Here is a 25,304-nt window from a genome sequence, read left to right on the forward strand (position 1 = left end):
TTTCTGAAGTATCAAAAAAATGGTCCTACCCATTTAAAAATGATGTAGTAGAGAACTTCAAATAGTTTTATTGGTGGTCTTTTTTTTTTTTTTTCTATCCATTTCCATCCATTTAGTTTCCATTTTGTGTGTCAACCCCTTTCTGTCACAGTGTTTAAATTACTGAATTGTACATAGGCTTAGCATTTGAGGGATCAAATCCAAGTAACTGTTTCCCTAATGTGTGATGCTGGAGTTGTAGCTGTAGGATAAGGACCAAGAAGGTCAAGTCAGTTAGGGGCAGAAATGTGGTGCTTTAGTATTGGTCATTAGGAGTGAGCTCAAGGCTAATACCTTTGCTGTTACAGAGCTCTTAAAGCACGAAAAGCCTTTTGTGCCTTAAAAAATATTTTCATTAGGGTGGAGTGAAGAAATATACTGAAAGTAGATTAATTTTTACTGTAGCATATTAATGTCTACAGGTTCCAGTGAATTTCCCAAGACAGAAATAAAGGTGTCTGAATTTTATGTGCCAGTAACTATCTGCACTGAAATAATAAGGTATCTATCAGATACCAAAGTGATTCCAATGGGGGAAATGGATTTTTCACCAGTTTTGAGATGTATATGCATTGTTACAACTAAAAGACTGCTAATATACTTCATCTGAAATCTTTTTAAGAGTTACTTGTTTGAATTTCTATTTTATACCCTCGGGGAATCCACACAGGACTGCTGCAAAGGGCTTTCAGAGGCAGTGGGGGGAAATGAAGATGCTTGCTGGCACCTGCACTACCTTGGCAGTCCCACAGCTGAGGTGCCCTTCAGTCCCCATCAGGCAGATTGGGTCTCTTCTATAAGTTTTCAACAAGCACTTCCTCACCTGCCTTTCTGCTATGGGGTTGGAGCAAAACACCATGGCCATTGGCAAGGCTACCCTCTCTGTGCCCTTAAACTTTGGGAGGAGATTGTGTAAATCCATCCATTAATAGTTTTCCTTAATTTATAAAACTAGTTAAATAAATGATAACTGATATTAGCCTTTACAGCACATTTAAATTACAGGAAGCTTTTTAAATGTGCCCTAGGATGAGAGATGGATTTTTTCTTTTAATCACCAGAAAAAAATTAATGTCGAAGACATATTTGCATCACCTTTACACTCATACTTTTAATTATGGAAGTAGTTAAGTAAGACTGAAGTAAGTAAATGTTTTCTGTGCTTCACTGTAAAGGAGGTTGGGAGAGACTGGACTTGATTTTGGTATTGTTTTGCTTTAGGTGATAAAGATGAGATCTTAGAAATCTAGGGACAGGGCCTGCGAAAAATGTGATGCCAGTGTGTATATCCCTTGAAACTTAAGCAGGCAGACTTGCTAAAAAAAACAAACCTGCCTGTACAATTCATGCTAGAGAAGAGGATAAAAGACACTGCATACAAAAAATAGTTGTAAGAATTCAAAATGGAAATTTATTTTGTTAGTCTGTGAACTGAAGAACACAATTTGAAAGTGAAATTAAAAAGAAACACAGTGATTTATGGGATAGAATTAAAAGCATTAAAAGTATAAATTCACCAGAAGAATAACTTTGAAAAAAGTTTTTAAATTACAAGTTTATGTGGATGTACTATTTCAATATTGAAAGAAACATCTGTAGTGAGAGTTTTTTTCTAAAACTTAACCATTTTAATATAGAAAAGCTCTCTTTTCCTCTTCAGCACCACAGTGAACCCAAACACCTGGCCTGTGATGTACTATGACTTTTCACTGAATATATGTTTGTCCTGCTTTGGTCCTTCATTAAGCCCCCTTTCCCTGCCTAAGGGCAGTTAAAATCCTCAAAACAAATCCACGACCTTGTAAGTCAAGTAAAAGCTGAGACACTCTGAATTACTTCGTTTTCTTTTGTACTGTGAAGTGAATGGGTAGCCCAGGGAGTAAAAACTATTTAGGGAATGCAAGCTATGTTCATCTTTTGGAACAAGCTTCTTGAACTCACTATTCACATGAGTCTGGTTGCTGTGCATAACACATTAAACCTTCCCCAATGTGCAGCTGGAGTTAAGAAAGCCACAGTTATTTTTCTTTTATTTTCATGTGTAATCTTGTATATATATTGCCATATTGAGTTGATTTCCTGATGTTGCTTGTCATCTTTCTGCATGAGGCTTTATTAGGTAACTAGTCTGTCTGCAGGAAACCCTTCTTATGTTGTGATAGCCTAAGCAGTAATATCTCAGCCCTTGTAACCTCTCAGAGCTCTTGTGTGTGGTGGTTTATTTTAGCATGTGTTACAATCCAGTACTTAATCTGTCTATCCAGTGTTCCCTTAAACTGATGAAGCTTTTCAGTTCTGAGGTTGGTCAGTGGCAATGGATTCCCAGGCTAAATGTGCCTAAAGTTCAAGATGACACTATATGTGGAAAAAGGAAGTGATGAGGAAAGACAAGAGATTCAGAAGAAAAACCAAACCAAACCAAAACACCAAGCAGAGGACTGGGTCAGCACTAGTTTTATATGAGGCTACTGCAAGGTGGCCTTCTGGATTTTCCCTGAACTATATTAAGTCACGTGACACCTTGAACTGGCTATGAGTCCACTGGCTGTGCATCCACAAGGATGACTTAAAACTTTAGTTCAATGCCTACTTTTCTTCTTCTATTGTTCTATTAGAAAATGCTGCCCTGGAAGCTATTTGAAGGATGTTCTCTATTTGTTTGATCCATCCTTACACAAGCATGGTGTCCCTGAGGCACACAAAGGGTATGGTCTTGCCAGCGAGGTTCTGTTGGTTTCTGGTGATCCTCAGGGCTGTTGCATAAACACCGTGGCTATAAACAGTTGACACATAGTCTAAATAACAAGGAAATTGCACTAAACCAGCTCAGTCCCTTCTAACAGAGAAGACATGAAGAAGTTAACAAAAACTCATTGTCTGAAATGGCTATTTCGTGAGTTTTCCCACACTTACTGTGCAATGTGGTGGGACTGAAACACAATGCGTTTGAAACTGAAAATTTTATCTAACATCTGAGATTGGAGGTTTAGGTTCTCTCAGAGATGACAGAGATTAAGACATGAATAGGATTTAAAACTAGATAAGTCCAATCTTAACAAATAGCTACCCTCAAAATAGACCAGAAGAACCTGAACATAATTACAAGGATAAATACCCATCTTGGATAGGAGCCCTATGTGAAAGAAGGGTTCAGGAATAAGATGCTTGCTAGCTATGCAAAAGTGAGTAGACAGCTTCTTCTTAATGTATTATTCTGTCATCACCCACCATCTCATTGCACAAACCCTGCCTCGCTCAGGTGGGAGGCTGGACTACAGGCCCCTTGTTAATCCACTGCGGTTGCTTTGTGTTAGATGAATGAAACTTGAGGCAAATTAAGCTTGTGAGTCTTTATAAAGTATTTTTAATAGTATTAATTAATAAATTAATTTTATAGTATTTTTGGTGCTTCCCACAGGTTATTAAAACTTTTTAAAGTCATATATTTGAGCCACTCCCAAGCTTATCTGGCAGTTATTTGCTGTGTCAAATATTTAGGTTGGGCTTTATCCTTAGCTTCTGGTTTCTTCCTGCTGGACATGAGGGATGTTCTCCACTAAAGATGATGTCACCCACCTTTTAAGCCAAAAATAGTATTTTCTAGTGTCCTAAAAGAGTTGGCAACAAAGGCAAGCAGTTAAAGTTGATGGCAAGATGGAGTTAAAGCTGTTGTCTATAGGCAGGTGCTTCTTGAGTAAAAAAGTTTCTTGTTTATAGCTATGTAACTGCAGGGGAATAATGGACAACTCTTCCTCAAACTAGTCTCATAATCTCTCTGAATGCAGCTTTGCTGGGTGCTTAAAGTGCTTTTAAAATGCATTCTGCCCAATTTACAGCATTTGCAACTCTCAGTAACACCACTTGCTTTGTTTTCCTAATGTTTCTGTAGGGTTGGGGTTGACCCAGATCAGGATCCTCCACCTACTAATGACAGCTTTCAAGTCTTACAAGGAGTAAGTAATTACATAACTTCTCTATTAGGCTGATCTTATTTTATATCTAAGATGATAGAGAACTGCCTAAGTTGAATGCATGGATAAAACCTTTCTCTTCTAGCTGGCAAATCAGTAATGGATTTCACTTTATAATATTCAAGTAGTGCCCACTGAAAAACATTGTGGTATTGGGTGTAAGGCTGTCGTATTCAAATTTTTGTGTATATGTATATACATACATATACAAGCCTTCCCAAATCTACTAATACTCTCTGTTTAACAGTGTGCTTTTCTACTGCTTCCCCCACCTACCCAACATGTTTGCTTTTTAGCATGCTGCTGCATAAATAGTTCTTCCCAGTTCTGACCCAGAGGCTCCTGTTAATAACTGATGCCAAATTTTGGCCCTTGGAGTTGCTTATAATCAAAGATGAAGTTTGCTAACCCGATCTCAGCTCTCATATGCTGTAGCACAAGCCAGCTGGATCCTGCCTGTACTGCCTACCACCTGTATGAAGCAGAAGGAGCATTGGAAAACTGCCATTTATATTCAGCCAACTCTTTCTGTGAATCTTTAGTGAAGCCTTCTATGCATCAATAACAATCCAAGAGTTGACTTTTTCCCCTGAAATATGCTATTGGTAAACAAGATCATTGGAAGAATGTTGTTCAAAGCAGAAAATTTTAGTTTTGCTCATCTGTAAACTGAGTGAATTTGCAGGAGTGAAGGTTCTGGAAAAAAACAAAACAACATTTCCCAAGGCTTGACTGGGTGATTCCTCTGTCTAAACCCTAGTTTGCATTCTCCCAGAGTTCTGTTTGACGCTGTTGTTCAGTAGCACAACTGGTTGCTTACGTAGGAACCTTCTAGAGGAAGTTGAATGGCAGATGACTTTGGATGCAGAGGATGTTTAGGGAGCAAGTATGTGAACTCTGCTTTGTAAACCTCAGGTTGTACGATACTGATGTTCAGGCTGGTCACAGGTAGACACACTTATTTGGAATTAGCTTTCTTAGTGGTTTCTCCTGCCTTACTTCTCTTTCTTCACGTGTTGTACAGGTAAGAGTTACTGCTCAACAAGGTCACTTTCATTGCAGAAACTGCATTAGGCATGTCTGTGTTCTTTGTAGAAGCCTGTGTCTAGCACACAAAATAAATTCTGAAATGGTGGAGTTAGCTACCAGAAAGGGTGAATTTTGTTTTGTGTCCATCTGCAAGCAACCAGAAGTCCAGGCCTCAAACCACATTTTACAATGAAGGCCACAATTATTGCATAAAACCAAGGTTAGGAAGTGGTATCATGGTAAGACAGCTTTGGCCAGTTCAGGCTGAGTTTGTCAGTAACTGAGGAATAGCTTTACCAGGAAACAGGGTACTCTGTTCTCATTCCGTGTCTTTTGTGGAAATATCTTGTTTGCTTTTTTCTTGTGTAGACATAAAGAATTTACCCATTTTTTCCCCCTCTATAAATGTACATTGCATTCCTAATAGAGTCTGTTAGTCAGTTCCCTTTGGATTCCTCTTTCTTTCACCAAGCCAAGATTAGCAGCATGTCACAGTTAAAGAAAATATATCATTTGGGGAGGGGAGGGAGTGAATGTGTACTAAGCTTTAACTCCTCATGGATCATGGATTTTTTTACAGGGAAGTCCTGTCCTTTTCCAGTAGTTTGGAAGGTGATTCATACAAAGCATCCATCTGTTTTATTGTGTTTAACTCTGGCCTCTGGCCAAAAAAACCCTCAACCAACCAACAAAACAAAAACAACAAGCTAAATACCCAAAAAACCCCCAAACGGTAAAAAAAGTAAAAAACAAATGCAGCTGCAGACCAGCTGGTGTGATGACTTGCAGCACAGCTAGTATATTTAACACTGTTAGCCCTTCCAAGGTTGATCTAGCATTTCTGAGATTGGCATGACCTCCATCAAATGTGATTTTTATATGCATTTCCTGTTAAGCATGTTTCTTTTACGTGTGATATATTTCATCAGATTTCTGAGAGTTTATCAGGTACGGTAATTCAGTTTCCTTTGAAGCAACAGGCTTAAGAAAAGAGAAAACCTAGAGTTAGACCTAGACCTAAAGTTAAGGAAGCCAACCAAGCAATAAATAGGAATCACTCTGGAATATCAATGAGGTTTATTTTTCAGTTTTGAAGTTACTTCTTTATCCATTACTGCACTAAGAGTGCAAAGGTTTTAAGCTCCAGGAAACTTGGTGGGAGAGGGCTTGTTGAGGTAACCTGAGTGCAACGAAAACAGCCTGCTTCTCTGCAGTCATTTCTGGTCTTTCTAGGGAAACTAAGTCTCAGTATAAGCAAGACTCTAAATAGCTTTCTTCTGCATTCCAAGTACAGTATTGAAATAATTTGGGTTTTTTGGACAGGGAATGTTGCAATGTATTATTTGGAGTTGTTTCTGTCTGAAACAATTGAATATGTTTTTATCTTTTAGGATGGCCCAGATTCTGCAAGAAGGAACAGGACAAAGCAGGAAAGTGCTTGGCTCTTCAGGCTATGGTATAGCTTTGACCATAAGTATCCTTCTGAAAACACAGCTTACCTTCAAGGCATGAAATGTTCACCTTTTCCCTTATGTAGCCTTAAGTGCTTGATCTTTGTTTGACTCTCTCAAGTATTTGACAGTTTCAAGACATAGAATTGAAGACTGAACTCACCAGCTCAGCAGACAGACCTTTGCTTTCTCTAAAGTATGTATGTGACACTTGCTGGAGGACAGAAACCAGTCAGTTCTAGGAGCTGAAGTGCCTTCCTAGTCAATTAGACAGCTGATTAACTATTTCAGGGCCTCTGATTTGTTTATTAATCTGTTCTCATCTTCACTGATGCTCAGAGCACAAACTAGTTTTCCAGTTCGTTGTAGATGTGTAAGCCTCAACTCATTGCTCTGCAGAGCTATCTGCTCTTGTGATGAAGTCCCAAATCTGTGGTTGATTTCTAAAGAGGAAGTTCTATGTGAGATCCAGCTTATCTCCTTAAGTATATACAGAACTTACTATAGGTGTTAAAGCAGAGTGTCCCTGTGTGTATATAGCACTGTAGAGCCTTTCTGAAGCTATTATTGTACTATTTAGATAGCCTTGTTTAGGCTTCTGAGCAATTTTTGTGTAGCTGTCCTGTCTTTCGTACCTGTATTTTTTTTTAATCTTCTTAACTGATTCTTAATCAATATGTCATACATATGCTCCTCCTTAACAGCTTGCATTCACTTAGTGGAAAATGGCAAAGACAATCTTGTGGCCATGACAAGTCACTTATACCCAGAAACACAAAGAAATTTCAATTCTTGATTCCTAGTAATTTCTTCATCAGTTAAATATGCAAAATTACCTGTGACAGGGCCTTAATCTGAGGAGTGAGGCTTTTCATTGGGATCTTGGCCGTTGGTTGATGAGAGACTGCTGGCCTGGTTGGAGCAAAGTTTCATAGTTTCCTTCCATACCTTGTGAATGAAGCTTTCCCACCCACGCAAGCCCTGGTAGTGTGTTGAGATCCTAATAGCACTTGCCTCTTCCAGATAAAATCTTGTGAGCAAGGCTTTCAGATGCAGTAGTATTGGGCCAAAGCCCGGAAGGAAGTGTGCTGCTAGTTTAAGTATACATAAATGCTAGTAACTTCAAGTTAACCCTTTGAGTTGTAGTGGCTAGTATCAAAGTGCAACAAGGACAATTTTACTATAAAACTTTGGTGTTAAGAGCATGGAAGGATCTGGCTGTGGCTGACTGCTTCTGTTTTGTCTTTAAGGAAGCAGAACCATCCTCTTCCCCTGAATTTACAAAGGGATGTGCCCGATGAAAGAAGGAGTAGTTAGCACCGGCTGACTTCCCTCAGCTGACACTAGCACGAATGCAGTCCCCAGCAGCTGCAGCAAGGGCAGGGGGAGTGCCTGGAGAAAATTACAGCCTTACTACCTGTTTCACAGAAATTTAAAAAATGTTGTTAGTGCATTTACTTTTTTCAGTGGTGACTAGCAATCTTTAGGGAAGGTTTCTGTGAAGTTTGTGCCTAGGAAACTGACATCCAGAGGCAGAACCATATCTTAGAAGTAAAAGTCTGCTCCTTCTGTTGCAAGGAGGCATTCAGATAAACATTGTCTGGGTGGGCTTAAATTGCACAGACAGAATGATCTTTAGCATTGCCACCTCTGTATTCATGACTAAATGTCAAAATATTTTTTCTGATACATTCACTTGGTTTCTAGGTAGAAAGGCAGATTATTTCAAAAGTCCCTCTTTGCAAGGGAACTTAACTTGAAAGAGATGGCAGCGTGCTCCAATGCTGCCTATTGCCTGCAGAGCTCTGTACAGATGGATAAGCGGCAACTTCATTCCTGTGGAATGCAGAGTTCATTTAATGTCATGGGCTGTTCCCTGGGTTCACCCACAACTGTAAAACACGAAGAAAACTGCAACTTTGATGAAGTACCAGATGTCTTTTACTGGGTTTGTTTTCTTACGACCGAGTTGCTGCGGGCCTGTCTGCCGCAGGGCAGCGTAGAGGCTGGCAGGTTAGTGCAAGGGCCAAGTTTGTTTCTTTCCAGGAATGGGTGTAACAGCAATGTTAGTGAAGGAGGAAACATAACTCTGCTCTAGCAAAGACATTATGCCAGACTCTGCTAAGGAGAAGAGATAGCTCTTTGCTAGAACAGCCCCTTTTTAACCCTCTCTGTCCCCTAAGTATGTTGATCTGTTGGGAGGATCAAAGAAACTGTTATACTCACAAATGGACTTGATTTTCTCTGTGCTTAGAATCTGACGAAAGTAACTGGAATACCTGCAACATATTTATTTACATTTAAAATAATTAGACTGACTCATGTGCCAGTCAAGATCAACATGCTGCTCTGTAACAGGGAAACATTTTTTGACTCTTGAGCATTTTTTCAGGCAAATTATCAATCTGCAGTACTCATGTGAACAAACATGGGTTTAACTGGGAGCAGACCTATGAAAAGAGGTGTAAAGATACCTTCCTTTCCTGCCCCCATGTCCCCTCAATGTAATCTAGGTAGTATTGTTTCCTTCCATGTTGTGTTACATGGTTCTTGCCATACAGTTTTCCCTTTGCTTTTCTGAGTCTGTGTGCTGTATGTGTATGTGCACTGCAGAAATGTCTTTGAGCCTTACTGGTTGCATCTCTGTGGCTCAGTAAGCAGCTAGCAGATCAGTTGGCTATATTGCTTTGAGGATGTTGGATGAACAGCATTTCTTTATTTCCCTACACTGAGCCACATAGGAATGTCACCTTGTTACCTCTCGCTTGCAACCTTGACACCATGCTTCCATCTTCAGGGCACAAATAGTCTTGGACCCTTTAACACTAAAATGCTTGTACTTTTACTTGCTCTTTTACACTTTAGAGAACTCAGAAGCTGGAAAAATCAGAACTGTGTGAAACTTTTAAGAAAGTTGTCCTTGTGGAAGATGTGTGAGTAAAGAAACTGCACTTGAAAGGAAAAAGGGGAAAATGTTGGGGATGTTTTATGTAAAATTATTGAGTAGCAAAGTTGAAAGGCAAAACCACGTTTATGTACGCTTGCCTTTTTATTTTCAATAGTAGTTGTTGAGCACTGGTGTGTTTTCCTTAACTACTTAAGTTATTTAAAGCCAATTCTCACTCACAGTGGCCCTCCATTGACCACAACTCTACCCAGCTGGTGTGGCCTGATAGCCCGCTGTCTGACAAGTCCCCAGGTTTATGATGTAAGTAGAACAACTCAATACTTCTGTGTTTTGTTTATTATTTTTTTAACTTCAGCAAATCAGTGTTTTTCTTTTTAGGCATTTTCTGGTTTCAGCTGATCTGATAGATATACTGCAAGAAAGTACTGGTTTGTCCTAGGCAGAAAAGATTTAAGATTCTCTCCCCTAAGGCAAAGCTTCTGTTGGTAGAAACCAGAAAGGATCTTGTTTTTCAGATACTACATTAAAAAAATAACATTTAAAGATATTGGGAAATTACAGGCTGTGCTGGTTTAAAACTAAACTGGTGGGAGAAATGAATCCAGCTCAAGAGGGATTACAAGTCAGAGTTACAATTTCCTAAAAAGATTAGAATCAATCAAATGATACAGAGAAAACTGGTTTTAACCCACAAAGACAGTTGTATAGCCCCACACCCTGGGACAAGAACAGAACAGTGTTTGTTAACCCCTGTGCTGAACACCACGTGGTTCCCCTGGGGGCAAAGTAAAAGGAAAGGAAACCTGTTAATCTGGATGATGGTTGCAGTTCTGTTGAAGTGATGATCGCAGTCTTGTCGAGAGTGGCAGTGGCAGTCCTGTTGAAGTTCTGGTCCTCCTCTGGATCTGATGAGTGGTACCAGAAGTCCCAAACCCTAAAGATTATATATGCTCAGGTGCAGGTGGGAATGCCCAGTACCTCCCTCAGCATGGGAGTTTCCCAATGGGTGATGTAACTCTGCATGTCATGGGATATTTTTGGAATCTTTGATGTCTAGGTGTTGCAGCTGCCTATTATGCCAGTCCATTGTGGCCCATTAGCAGAGATGACCCCTCAGGCTGGGTGTGAAGGTGCTAATGCCTCCCCATAGGGGAGTTATCAGAGATGAGTCATTGGTATGAAGAAAAAGAAACATTCCCCTGCCTCGCAGTGTTCTTTAACACCCAGCTTGTAGCCTGAGGTGTCAGGTGTGCCCTGGGCAGCTGCTGCAAATGATCCATTGTTAACAGTCCAACAGAAATAACATAGAGAGTGTAGAATACACAGTTTTGGTTATACCCTCACAGTGATAAACTGGTCCTGGCCCCTGTAAGTAGGACACAGGCTTAAGTCAATAACCCAGTTCAGTGAATCATTTCAAAGTATTCCCTTCTCAACAGTTTTGCACAAGGTTCTTTTCCTGTTACCACTAAGCTCTGAGGTCTCCTTAGAGAAGTCACTGACACATGTACCCACGCCAGAAACAAATCTGGTAGAGCTTCCCTCTATTGTTTCCACTGTGAAATTTGAGATCACATTTCAGGAACTGTTAGGCAGTTACTTATCTCAATCTAGCAGGTCACTCTCTTCTTTACAGCCATGTCTTGCAATAATTAATGCTTCATTCTCATATTACTCTTGCAGGACCCTGATACATGTCATTGCTATCTGTACAGTGCTTCTGAAATCTACAACTTTTTTATGAGCCACTTGTAAATAAAACCACAGTACTATGTGGGAATATCTCTAATTTGCAGGTTCTCTGGGATGTTAATATCTCTGCTATGTTGAAGTAGTCTTGCACCAGTTTGCTATTAATCCTTTCCTAGAGAGTTATGAATTCCACTTGCAACTTTGAAATACTTCCCTGCATTTCTTTCTGGGTATTATTAGCAACTTACTTGTACCCGATAGAAAAGTTTCAAAGAACTTTGAAATTTCTGTTGCCTATTTGGAGCTATTAGTAATACAAGAAATTGGCCTTGTTCTCATCTTTGCAATGCCACTGGAGGTCTTAAAGCAGATCTAGGCTGGAAGGCATCCATCAGACCAATTAGCCTACTTGTGTGTTGCCTGTGTGTCTGTCCACATATGATCTTGTGAGAGTAATTGTCCAGTAACTGAGAATCTGACCAGAATGAACATGCAACCTTTGCCTTTTGTTTTCTCTCATAGTTAGGCTCTTTTTTTTCTTTACTCATCATTTTTAGCTACTGCTGCTTGTGGAAACTTATTCTTTAGTTGGATTGGTTCTGTGACAAACACACATGGAATGTTAACTTCATTAAAAATGCTTGCCAGGTTGCATACTTTGTTAAGGTGTATAATGTGGAAGTTTCACATTGTATTCTCTCTTCTGTTCCTACTTCAGTGCATTGTGAATTAGTCTTAGGAAAGAATTTAATTTTGAGGGTTTTTTTCCTAGCTTGTTTTCAAGATTTCTGAACCCTGCAATTGCTTTGTTGCTTTTTGTCTCTTTGCATGGCTGACTTAGCTACAGAACTTGGCTGTGCCATTTTGTTACTGACTAAAAAGCCATGGAATTTTTTTTCCTTTCTATTTAAGTGCAGGTGAAGCAATGGAGAGAGCCATTTCTTTGTGGGGACAGAAAGTGCTTGGAATAGTTGTGCCTTTGTGAGGTATTTCCAGGGAAATTGAATGGTACATCTGTGAGAATTAAAGACTGAAGACTTTAAGTTTAGCCAAAAAAAAAGTCTGTAAATATTCAATAGAGTATAACATAGCTGGAAAATATGTTTCCAAAACAAGTATTAAATCCTGGATCTCATTCAGGTGCAAGTCTGAGTTATGACATCTACATAGAGAAGAAAGCATACATACGGATTGTGTATTGATGTATTGTTTTCAGCTTTTAATGTTTTGGGTTTTTTTTCTCCTCTGACTTTATTACAACAGTATTTAGAATTCACTTTCATTTCCATGAGTGGGAGTATGTCTTTTTAACTAGATGCCAAAGGAGGGTTTGAAAGTCTGAAAGTCAAATGATCCTATTACGTAGTCCACCCACAATTTATTTTTAAGTATGAGATCGTGTCCTCTAGGCTTGAATTTGCCTGACATACATGTCAGGCTCTGAGTCAGCACACAGAGGTGAGGTACAGTGGATTTTTTTCCAGAGATGTTGTTACTATTCCTTGCTGATGTTCTCCCACTGTTTTAAGTCAGTGCCACTAGGCCCACCATTAAGTGTTTGCCACAGACATACTGCAAGTTGGAACTTAAAAACATGAAAAGTTGCTGCAGTTAGGAGAGAAATTTTGAAAATTGTAATTTTAAACACTATTTTTCTCTTCTGGTGCTGTTGTCTTCAGTTTTTTTCTTCTCCTTTTGACATGTTCTTTGAAACTTTTAGTAATTCTCTGTTCCATTAGTCATTTATCCCAGTTGGAAGAAGCATTCCTGCTTCTTGATTGTTGGTTTTTTTTTGTTCAGGGTGTATTTTTTGTCTTATACACACTCCTACACTTTTTTTTAAAGTTTAGTTCTTGCACCATATGTAGTATGACAACTTGGCATGAAAGTAGAGGGAATTGAATTAATTTATAAGTATGCGACCCCAGTGAAGAAACTTAATTTGGAGTCTTTATAAATCTTGCAGGCTGTAACTCTCAAAATGGGTAAGAAAACTGTTTAGCCATGCTTTGCCCTTCCCATTCCTTAGTGGTTCTACCTTCACAGCAAAAATTGTTTAGTTTCCCTGGTGAATTTAAATTCGGCTGAGAAACAGACTGTAGCGAAGCATCAGATACAAGTTGCAATATATTTTGTATGCACGCTACTTGATGCTTTTGTTTTGGAGCCACAAGATAAGTAACTTCTGATGCAAGTTTTGTCATCTGTGATGCCTGTGTTGTATTCAGCACCAGCATTTGTGACTACTGCCAATGCATTGCGCTCTGCTTGTGCTTCTTTTTACATTGTCTTAGAAGGCAATAAAGACAGGCCTTGTAAGCAGTAGCTCACTTTAAATAAGCTTTAATATAAAAAACATCTCCAGCACACATTCTTAGGAACATGAACAGATTTTACCACAAATAGGACAGAGTGCAGTGAGGTCCCTCAAGGCTATGGTCAGCACATCAAAGCAAAATTCAGGCTTTTGCAGAATTTTGGATTTAGGTATTTAGCCATTCTAGTCTGTCAGTTTAAGTAGTGAAGTTCAGACCTATGTTTTTTGACTGAATTGAAGCTATTCCTACAGAACTGTAGGGGATTGCAGAGGCCTGTTTAGGGTTTTTCTTGGAAGTATTTCAAGTCTCTGGGGATCTACTTGGATACATTTCCTGTCTTTCTTGAAAGAATTGTTCATGCTGCATGAAGCACAGTAGGTTTATTCACCCATCCTCTTTGTTTGCAAACATAGTAAATCCGTATACTACATGGGATTGTTCAAGGATGTTGTCTGGGGAAATATATGAAATAAATTGCCTGCTGCTTGCAGTGCTTTTCAGAAGTGAAATAAATAAAAGGAACTTGGCTCATACAAGGCAATGTTTGTTCACTATCTTGAGAGAAAGCTAAGTGTTTTCTCTGGAACTGATCACGTTTATGTACATGCAAGTATAGCCTGGGACAAACCGGCAAAGATTGAGTTAGGACTTGCCATATAGTGTAAATCTGAGGCCCTCTCCTTTCAATATCTTGCTTCCAAGAGCTTTTCAACCTTTTGGGGAAGCTCAAGTGTAGTGTGTTCTTACCAGTTTCTTATCTGATAGGTGGCTGCAAGGATTCATTGTTCAATAGCTTTGTGGAGACAGGAGGTGCTTTGAGAGCTTGCTGCAGCCACTTCACATGTGGTCCTGTTATGGCAATAGCTTCTGGTTCTCTGTTAGCCCTGCCTTCCCCTCCTTGGTGCTTCTCCAAGGGCAAGGACCGTGAAAGGGAACATATGAGAGAGCTTCTCAGCTTCTTCTGCTTCTTAAAACATAATTGTCAACAGTCACAAACTACCTGCTTCTTGCTCATTTTTCTGCTTTTCGTCTTTATTTGAATGCCTCTTCTTCAAAACAATATATATATGGATATCAGAATTTCTTAAACGGGTTACTATTTGGAGTGCCTTGTTTAGGCACATCTTGGCCTTGTCCCTCAGACTTTTACTTTTTTTTGCAACTAAAAGCTTGTAAAGGCTGTTTCTGCCAACTATAGTCGAACACTTTAATTCTTGCTTTTTAAGATAGTGCCAGTAGTTCACTGTTTTCTTTCTGATCAAAGAAAGCAAGTGTTCTAAACTGTATTTGCTCTTTGGGAACAGTGCTCTCTATCACATTAACCCTGTCACTAAAAACCAATGATAAATCTGGATGCCATGAAGTTTCTGAGAAATTAGCATTCATTCTAGGTAGGGCTTGTCTTGAACCCAATGCTGAACTGCACTATTTCTTTCATTGGTTTTGGCAAACTCCTGACACCTCTTCCAGTCCTTGTTAGTTAAATATTCTGTATCATCTAGAGGCTTCTGCTGCTTTATTTTGGCTGATTATCATTCTGACATAACAAGAAGCTTTCCCAGGAAGTTTTATTTAGCCAGGCGCTGCATTTTTCATCATGGACAGGTGAATCAGCATTTTCGATCAGCAGCGCCCTGAGCTCCTGTTCTGCAGTAGAGGCAGGGCTTTCTGTTCAGGCTGAACACAGGCATCCTATCTCACTTGGCCTATGTCCTCCTTCCTTTGCAGCAATGGAAGAAAATAATGTATTTTGAGAGCATAGCCTGATCAGTGTCCAGCCTACCGAGGAGAACAGCAATACACAGACGCTTACATTTCAGCTCTTGCTAAGCAGTATGGAGCTATTCATGTGGAGAAATAATTGCTTTCACTTGCAAGAAGGCACACTTATAGTATTGATAGAATTTTCTTCAAATATAAAGAAAGCCCATTTTCTGACCAATTCAGCTGTTTTGCCTTTTACCAAGACCATGTTAAAATGGAGTGGAACATGGTACTGTTGCTTGCTGTTGTAATTATGCTGTGTAGAGAAATTAAGTGTTCTGTTACACTTCAGCAATTTCTAGTCTCTGACCATATATTTCATCCCATCTCTGCCAAAATAAATTCACAGGGTTTCATGCACCAGTTTCTTAAATGATTTTGAAAAGAGAACATATCAAAACTAGTTACAAAACCATGAAGCAAGCACTTTCTTGTATCAATCTTTTTTATGGCTCAGTAGCATTCACAAGAACTAGGTCAAGTAATTCTCTATTTAGTAGCAGGCAAAAGTAAGCAGATAATTTGAAAGAATATTGTTAGTTCTTGATGTATAACAAAAAATTTTTGAGGAATTCTTGAACATGAAAATTTTGGGCCTAAAATTTCTAAAGTTCTTACCGGTTCGCATGAAACTTTTACTAATGAATGTGATTAATTAGCTATAGATGCAACTTTGACTTTGTATCTGAAGTGACTTAATTGTCCTTGGTCTCCAGTCTTTTTCCTGTACTGCCTTCTAAACTGTCATGCAAAAAACTGTGTACTGCTGATCTCTCCTGTACTTCTGGTATACTTTCAGTGCTACTAAATCCCAGGTTACCCGTTTCATAACCTAGTTCTTGGCTTCAGCTCCCCCATCATCTCTCCACAGTAGCAGTAGTTATACAGGGATCACTAAGCTGATTTGCAAACACTGGGTTCAAGGTTATTTTTAACATTTCTTAAGGTGAAGCTTTACCTCTTACTGCTTCTGTATTGACACATAGGTAAATTCTTCTGTTTGGTTACTTTTTGGGCAAAGAAAGATGCTGTGCACTGTACAAAGATTTTTTTTTTTTCTTTTTTTTTTCTTTTTTTTCTTTTTTTTTTTTTCCAGAATCAGGAACAGCTTAGAGAAGAGGATTCTGATTTTATTCTGAATGATGGTGACCTTACTGTGACATATGGTGATACAACAATAACTGCAAATGGTTCATCTGGCCCCCATACAGCTACCACTAGCCTTGATGGCAGGAGAACAAAAAGTAGTTCAGAGGAAGCATTGGAACGTGATTTGGGAGCAGCAGATCATGAAGTTACAAGCAGGGGTACCCGGCTAGTATTTCCTCTGGAATACAATGCATGATTACTGACTCAGTAAAAATAACTCTTGCTCTCTGAATGGATCAAGGAAGACTGCAGGCCACTGTGTCACTTGAGGTGGGGAAGTTTATTCAAACAAGTTAACATGCGTAAGTGGTTTTACAAGGGTCTGAAGATGTCACCTGTTTTTCACTCAAGATGCTGACAGTGGGGTTTTCTAAATGTCTGAATATAGACGAATGAGAAAACTGGTCATTCTCTTCTTTTCAACCACATATTGAATCCAAGTATAACTAGCATGCTGCAATTGTCTTGTTCAGCTGCAGCAGCTCTCTCTCTGAAGAGAGGTACATGGAAAACATTGTCACAGAACTGCGTTTGTCTTGACTTAGCTGGGGAATGTGGAGGAAGAACTATAAACTTGATAATCATTATGAGACAAAAAAGGATGTGTGTTATCTGAATGTAGAGAGATCCATTGCTAACTTCTCTCCTGAGGCTGAGGAAGTGAAGTGGGACAGAATACGATAGGACTACAGATGCATGAATGAAAGACTGAGGAATCTGTTACTGCAAGCTGTACTTAATATATTTCAGGGAAAAAAGGGGAAAGAAGATTTTTTTGCTGGACAGCTGTTTAAATAGGAAGGCAATGAGAGCTATTTGTCCCTTTAGCTTTGGGCAACTTGACTATTACTATTAACCTAACTTCTAGTGCCTCAAATGAAAAACATCCAGCTTCCTGTTATCTAAGATGCACCTGACCCAACATAAGCCTGGAGCCAGGCTCTCTTGGATAGCAGTCATGAAGTAAAACTTTCTTTCCCTTAAGGATTGTTGAAAACTTGGGCAGGGGAAAACAGCAGATAGGAGGAGGAGGAAGAAAAAAAGAGAGAGAGGCAGTATTGAACCTGCATGGAACCATGAGGTTTCATATTCCTCCGAAGAATTCATGGACTACTCTTACAGTTCTTGTGTGTGATAAACAGCAAACATCTAATTAAACAGAAAAACAAATACTACTGGCTTTACCATTTGTGACTATCCTAAAAAAATGCTGTTTACTCTTGTTCTCTTTTGCAGAGTAGATGTGAGACTTCAGTGGGGCATTGCACAACAGCATATAAGCTACAGAAGTGATGAACTGTACTATCATCTTAAATGTGAAAAGGGAAAAATCTCTGACTAGTATTTAGCCCACTTACACGTAGGCTAGCTTTAACTTATTGCTAAATGCTTTTTAATTTCCAGATGAAGAGATAATAATTGTCTTTGCCAATAGCTGAAAATGTATGCTTTGAGGAGCAGTTCAGCTATTTAAAGCATGCTAAAATGTGATTTCATTCTCATGTCTCAAAAAGATTTATTTTTTTAAAGAGTTCTGTGGCCCACTAATGTGATGTAATATCAATTTGTCCAAAAAGTGTGTTTTTCTTGCTGACATTTCAGTTGTTCCTCTCATAAAATTGTGTGTGAGTAAATACCCACTCTGTTTTTCCTTACGTATTAAACTTATTGGGCTAACCTCGGTACACGAATTTACTGCTGCAGAGAAACATTGTAGTCGTGTTGTCTGGTCTATTTTCTTTCACATATGTCCTATGATGAGTGATCTACCTCCTTGTCTGTCCCTCCAAGGTAAATTTGTAAAGGGCATTGATCTGTAATGACTGTCTCACATTATTAAGAAAAGAGACACAAGGAACCCAGAAGTCTTTTTGTGGAAAAACTAAGACTGATGTAGTCTGAGCTCTGTTCTTAAATGGTAAAGACTAACAAACACTGAAGATCTCTGAGCAGAACAACTCCTGTTCAGGGGCTGCACATGTTTTGCACAAAAACGTAAGTTCTCTTCACTTCCCTGGGACTACAGGCTGTTTATTAGTCAAAGCTGGGGAGCTCTGAGCAGATCCTGTGACTGCTAAGAGCGGTCCTATAAACAGGATTTTTCAGGGTGCTTTCTGTGGGAGGGGTTGAAGGCGCTGCTGACGCTGGCTCCAGGAGTAGCTCTGATGCTCTGATCTCCAGTTATCAGAAAGGGGCAATGCTATGGCAAGTGTTGACGCTGTGTGTTACATGTCTGCTATGCAGTGTAAGCTGGCTTTTCTGATAAAGCCTGAACAAGGGTGAAGTATCAAATACTTGGTACTTGACCAAGTCTAGCCCTACTCCAAGGATGCAAGTTTTATGGCCTATGAAAAGACAAAAAAAAATTTATTTACTTTTATACTGAAGGAATTGCCTTTTGGGAAAGGACTGCAGGAATTTTGACTGGAGGAGTGAAAAAAAAAAGGTTTTTTTGGCTGAACTTCCAAAGAGCTGATCTGAAGTGAGTACATAGCAAAGGTTGAAATTATGTCTACTATTAACTAAATGATAGCTACTATGTTTTATTCCTCAGAGGAGGGAAAGACATAATAGGAAGTCTAGCAACTTTAGTAGCATGAGGAGCTATCTATAGTCTTTATAATCAGATTGGAATGGAAAGCATGGTCATTCTTGTATAATTTCAATTAAAATCCAATTGCAGTCTCTCTTCAGACAGCATTGGTCAGAGGAGCGTCTTTCAGTCTGATTCTGAACAGTAAAACCCTAGGAACTAATATGGTTCACATGCCTTTCAAAGAAAGGTTCAGTGTTTCCTTTAACTCTGAAGCAGCTCAGTGGAATAACATGCTTGACCTCAGCTTTGGCAGACATGGTCTCTGCTTCTGCACCAGTGTGGGAATGGAATTTGGATACTCAGAAACCTCAGCTTCATGTGCTGTTCTTTAACATGTAGGGGGAAGACCTTTGTAGGGGAGAAACCAGAGAAGTTACAGATGCATCAGCTGGGAGTATTCCTCTCCTTAATTACTGAACTCATGACCCACTGGAACTTAAAAGCAAGGGAAGACAAATCATGACCAGGAGGCACAGACCATCCAGCAGAAGAGAAGCCAGTTAATCCCCTGGACTGGCTGTGAACAATCTTAGTCATAATCAGAATTGCAGAAAGTAGGACTGAGCTGCTGAGTAGGTTAAATACATTCCTAAGAGAAAAACTTGTAGATTAACAAATTCAAATGCCCTATATTGGAAAATGCTCTTTGTAAGAAGCAGCCCATGCAAACCTTTTTGCAGTGCAGGAGCAGGGTCTTACTTCCCAGGTTTGGGGAGGAGAGTTTAATACAGTGCACTGAGAAACCACAGATTGCTTCTTGGTGTGGAATTTTTGGGAGTGCCCTTCTGAAAAATAACTTCCAGTAGAAATAAGCCTGCAAAGTGAAAGAGGAGGAAAGTGTGGGGGAAACAGTGAATTACAAAGCCAGGAAATGGCTTAAACAGGCAGCTTTACTGTGGGAACAGCATTGTAAACAATTCCTATTCTTAATCTCACAGTCCTAAATGCTGAGACGTTATGTAGGCTTTGCATACTTTGTCCTAAAACAAGGGCAATGGGACAATGCAAAAGTAATAAAACCACCCCATCTTTAATTGATCAAAAACAAAGGCTTACACTGACTTGCTTCTAATCCAGAGCAAGGAAAGTAACTTTGAACTTTTTTTTTTAAGGTAACTTCACAGCTACAATGTTTTCTTGACTCTAAAATGCCTTTAGTAGTTTTGAAAGCAGTTCTAGGGTAACGTTAGTGTGACAAATGTGGAGGTGCCTTACAAAGCATGCATACAAACAAACAGGATGTAAATGCTTGGCGAATCATATTTGAATCTGTGTTGCAGAACTCAAATGACATATCTTAGTTTTGTTACGAGTGACTTACATAAGCTTTTACTATGGAAATTAAACAGTTGTGACAAAGTGATTAAATATTAGAATCAGTTCAGATTTTCAGGAAATAAAACTATCTATCTGATTTGGCTGCTTCATTCACTATGTCTTTATCTTCTGCTACTCTCTTGATCGTAATCTATTTTGCACCACCCCATATGGACTTGCAGACCTCCAAAATGCCAGTGGGTTTGAAGCTTCATCTGGGGACTGAATGTTAACTGGGAGAGCCAGCTACTGGAATAGAATTTCTATTGGAATGGAACACTTTATTAGTTGCCTGCACTGTCTGTATCAAGGAACTTGCTGGAAGAGAAGCCCTAGCTTTTTTAATACCTGGCTAAGCTGCTGTGGATAAAACCAATGCCCTTCCCAGGTTCATGTACAGTAGTACAGATCCAGAAAGCGTTTATATTGGTGCATGCAAAGGAACAACAATCTTTGTCCTAGGAAAACTAAAAATATTTGGGTTAGTTCTAGCTTTTGTTAACCTAATTTTTTTTCATTTAATTTTCTGATGTCCCTAGTGTCCTGTGGGGTTTTTTTTTAACCCTTTGGAGCTTGAAAGCACCACGCATAAACACATTAGATACAGATTTTATAAAAGAAGGGAGGCAGAATAGGCAGACTTCACTTTTGTGCCTGAGCACAATTTCAAAGCTATGCTAACTTATGCAAATTTGATTAATTAAATGGCAATAATTTGAAATACTGCAATTAAAGGTCGCTTTCCCACTTTTAATTGGAAAAAAGTCCAGATTTGTATTCCCTCAGAGAAAGTGAATACTCAGCTTAAAAGGGTTTTGCTGCAATGTTAAAATACTTAACTTCAGGCTATGAGAAATAAATTGGATTTATTTTTTAACTAGTAGAGTCCCCTGAAGTTGTTATTACAGAGGCAGGGAGAAGTAGGTCATGCAGTTCTACGTTGTAATATATTTATGACTTTTGTTTCTAGATTTTAGTTTAATCAAGGAGCTTATCATCCACTGCCTGATTCTGAATTTCAGTCCTAAACTGCTTGGCTTGAATGTCTTAATGTTGACACAGATTAATACCAGAAAGCAGAATACCAGGAGAGTCTTCTGGTTCGCATCAGCCGATCAGTAATAGCTGTTGTGAAATAACAGCTTCCAGCACATGGGGTCACTTGAGGTAAGTTTGTCTGATTTGAGTTTGGGATATCAGAAGTAAAGGAAGGGAGGTAGAATGATAGGATCCATAGCTGGTTTTGGTGGAGCAGGGAGACAGGCTGCTGTGGTTTTCCTTTGCAATTATAGGATGGGTGCTACATGTTTCCTTTTTATTGTTTCTCAAAATCAGAAGCAGCATTTAATCTGATTTCTATCAGTTTACCATTCTCGTAGTTCTTGTCACCTAAGGTATGACCATACCAGTAAGGTTGCAGGAGGTGTCTTAAGGTTACTTCAAACATAAAAACGCAACAGGTATCCTAAGCATATCACACTGTCCTAAGACTGCTGTGGTAGATGTCCAGAACTTTTGCAACTTCAGTTCCCTTGAGGCACTTAAAGCCTGCATGGTATGAGAGGTTCAAGTGTCCAAACGCTGTCAGGGAGGGCTGTAATTATAAAGCCTAATCTGAGAGATAAACACTGTTTCTTGTATGCAAGAAAGTGGATGCTACTACACCAAATGTCTTTAACGATGCTGAAGTAATTACTGTAAGCAGAGGTTTCTAGAAGTGGACTATAGTACTGTATCCTTTGATACAGCCTCTTTGTCATGTTGACAGCTACAGCGACAACCGTCCTTCTGATATTTGCAGTTAAACTGGTGAGGATTTAAGGAGAACAGCAACTCTCTGCAGTGCTAGGGTCTGGTTTCTTGGTCTTCAGCACACCAATGGCTTGCAGGTGCTCTGAGCCCTAGTTTGGGCTCCTAACAAGGCTAAATGGCAAGGGATAGGGAAGACAGAAAAAAGCAAAATCTTGTGAAAGCTCTCCATGTTGTGGGGATAGTAGTAATGGAGGATAGGGAATAAACACTTGCTGGGCTTTCTGCCACTGACTGATTTGTGTACATACTCAGCTAAACATTCTTTCTTGTGGATAAGATACTGCAGTAATTTCAGCTTTGTTTGAGCCTCCTGACTGAGGCTTCATCCAAGCATCCCTTTCTCAAGAGAAGAAATGTTAGTGCTGTTTGGAACCCCTGCTCTATCAACAAGTTTCAGGTGTTACTGTTACAGGTCAGAAGTATTTCATCTTTCCATTTCTTCTTAGTACTCCCTTACTTCCCCCCTAGACCTTGGGAAGTAGCAGGTACAAGGTGGTGGTAGCTTTTGTGGAGTTAATTGTTTCACACTGAGTTTTACTGTTGGCTGCACTGGAAGAAATTATCATAGTTGTCACCTATAGTCAAGTCAGAAATATGTAATCTCTTCTTATTTGATTAATATTAGTGCAAAATTTGCTGTGGCTTGACACACAGCTATAAACTTTGTATTTTATCTCAAAAGTGAAAAGGGCTGATACTGTCAGACCTTTCTTCAAGGCAAAGCTAGCAACTCAGCCCTCTTCTCACTGTACAGAATAGATTTGACATTTTCATCCTTAAAATCTAATGAATTATTCCCACCTTGGAGCATCCAACAGTTGCTTCAATACCCTTTTATTGTCAGAAGGTCTGGAAGCTACAACTAAAATTGAACATTTTTGGGTGGAGAAATAAAATTATTTCATCTGGGTAGAGGAGATGGCAAAGGAAGATCTGATGCAGTTTTGTAAAATAAAAAAGCAAGTAACAAAACTGATTGTTCAAAAGCATATCAACAGGTTCAAAAGTCAGCACTTCCAATACCACCAGTTGCACCAACAGCCGTTCAACACAGTCCAAACCCAAACCTGACCTCTGACAAAGGCATTCCCTGAACAACTGAGGCCTGCTAGCCTGAGTCAGGTACCACTTCTGCAAGGTTTGTCCCCTCGTACACATGCAGGGAGCTAGTCTGAGTTTTGCAATAAAACAGATGAAAGCTGGAAACAGACACCTTGTGTTAACTCCTTTCTGCTGTACCTGCACAGACCCTGGGCTGAGAGGCTGGTACAGAAGCTGCTTGCTGGTGCTGCCCAAAGCAGCAATGCGTGCGTGGCTTTGCCACTCCTCTGAGAGGATGTGAGGTGAAGCTTAGGCAGAGTGCCAGTTCCAGTGCAAGATACCAGAGGACAGTCTTATTTGTCTTGCGTTACCTTACCATGTATTTTACACCAAAACCTCACTAATGGTGTACAAATTAAGGAATTTTTTACTGTAGCAACCAGTAAACACTGGGGTTATTTTTCAATTTAATGAAAACAGGAACTTACACCTCAGGATAAATATTTCCCTTGTGCCTTGCACTTTTACCGTAGGAACAATGAAGAAATGAGTACTCCTTGGTAGCTTATGGAATTATTGGCAAGACTTCTACTCACAGTGTGACCTTCTCTGAGCAGGAACAGTCCTCCTCTTCTCAGTGATGCAATCAGAGGGCTTTGCTGTGCTTCACATGGAGTAACTCACTTCTATAATTTCTGGTGGCAGTACAATTCACAGAGTCAGCAAATCTGAACATGAAATATTGCAGTTCCAGTTAAAGGATGTGAAACCCATCTTATGCTGTTCTTGTTGTCTCATTTCTGTATGAATAGTTGGAAGCAGTGTCTCTAGTCATTAAGAGTTGTTGCATTTTGACTGTACTTTTCCATTCTCGTCAACCATAAGTGTTTTAATGAGAGTGAATTTGTGTAAGGAACTAGATCTTGATCCTTTCCAGGCAAAAAGTTTGGCTGAAGGGCATGGATGCTCCATATTTGGTAGTATGATTTTAGTTGTTTGCCATCATACTGTACGTGCAAAGCATGCACATGCTGATGAGGCAGCACAGGTACCTCTGACTGCTTTCAGGGAGAGCAAACTGCCACCTGCTCTGAAGTTCATCCTCTGGTCAAGAAGGGAAGCTCTGCAGTGAGCCTGAAAGTGAGAGGCATATTGGGCTCTACTGTAATAAGTAGGTTTTAGAATCTGTAAGCTTGTAATCAGGTGAGTTACGAAATTCGGAACTGTTATTTAACGAGAAAGGGACTCTTCTTCAACATTACCAACTGTTATCCTGGAAAACTGAGATCTACAAAAATTATAGTTATTTCCTGTCTCAACTACAGAGCCCCTTTGTTCAGGAAGCCCAAGAACTGGTGCTTTTAACGCTACTTGCTTTCAATGGTTTTGTTTTTCTGTTGTCCAATCCAAGTAAATCATTTTTCTTTTGTTTTTGCAATATGTTTTCCTCAAATATGTAGGACCTACCTTCTAAAAATAAAACTTTTTAAGGGTGGTCAGTAAATTTTCAGTATGCTAATATCAGCTGAATATTTGAACTGGATCAAACAAGGGAGGAGTGGAAATAATGAAAGGAGATGGTGACCAGAATTAAATTCTGCTTGAAGAGCTACAGACCTTCTGCACACTGACTTCCTTTGCCCCTGTGTATTCTTAAATATTATCAATAAAGGATGTTTATCAATCTGACATTGCTTCTATTCCAAGACTAGAGCACCTCTACTATGACTTATGAGTTAAATTTTCTCAAATCAACTGAATTTTGTTAATCGAGTTACGTCTTATTTTTCCTAACCAAGACTGAGTTCACAAAATAAAAACCATTCCTGCTAAACTAATCCACGCTCCAGGACAAAGTGATTTCTGCAAAGCACTTCAAGTAACATAAGCCATGTGTGGTTTTGAAGTTAGGAGCTGAGGTTTTTTTTAAGAAGAATACATTCAGATTTGTGTAGGGTAATGCTTGAAAATGTGTCTATTTCTAAATACACTACATATCCTGAGCCATTTGATCAGTGAAATAAAATTATCAAATCCATCCCTATTAAAAATCTTAAACAAAACCAAGTCTACTCTCTTGTTATGGCACAAGAAATAGAATTTATATACTAAATGAATACATAAAATCTGAAAAAGGGAATCATAACATGAGGTAAGACTACAGCTATCTTGAAAATATGCTTTATTCTAGAAAGGATAAGTAATTAAATACATGCC

At 39.2% G+C, this 25,304-nt stretch overlaps 1 protein-coding gene and 1 non-coding gene across 3 annotated transcripts in view; both read left to right on the forward strand.

Annotated features, from left to right (window-relative positions):
• The window catches only part of SLC9A7 (solute carrier family 9 member A7), a 74,955-nt gene extending 50,179 nt beyond the window's left edge, over positions 1 to 24,776 (forward strand). For both annotated transcript variants that reach the window (XM_064646205.1, XM_064646206.1), the window contains 4 exons: positions 3,929 to 3,992; positions 6,431 to 6,513; positions 9,593 to 9,698; positions 16,269 to 24,776. In XM_064646205.1, coding sequence (XP_064502275.1) covers positions 3,929 to 3,992; positions 6,431 to 6,513; positions 9,593 to 9,698; positions 16,269 to 16,517 — 502 coding nt within the window. In that variant the 3' untranslated portion in view covers positions 16,518 to 24,776. The remainder of the gene's footprint in view (positions 1 to 3,928; positions 3,993 to 6,430; positions 6,514 to 9,592; positions 9,699 to 16,268) is intronic.
• LOC135410560 (U2 spliceosomal RNA) lies at positions 14,109 to 14,294 on the forward strand. The gene has a single exon (XR_010428749.1). It is a non-coding gene; the product is annotated as a U2 spliceosomal RNA (small nuclear RNA).
• Positions 24,777 to 25,304: the final 528 nt, after the last annotated feature.

Source organism: Pseudopipra pipra, chromosome 2, assembly GCF_036250125.1.
Source record: "Pseudopipra pipra isolate bDixPip1 chromosome 2, bDixPip1.hap1, whole genome shotgun sequence".
NCBI classification, from domain to species: domain Eukaryota; kingdom Metazoa; phylum Chordata; class Aves; order Passeriformes; family Pipridae; genus Pseudopipra; species Pseudopipra pipra.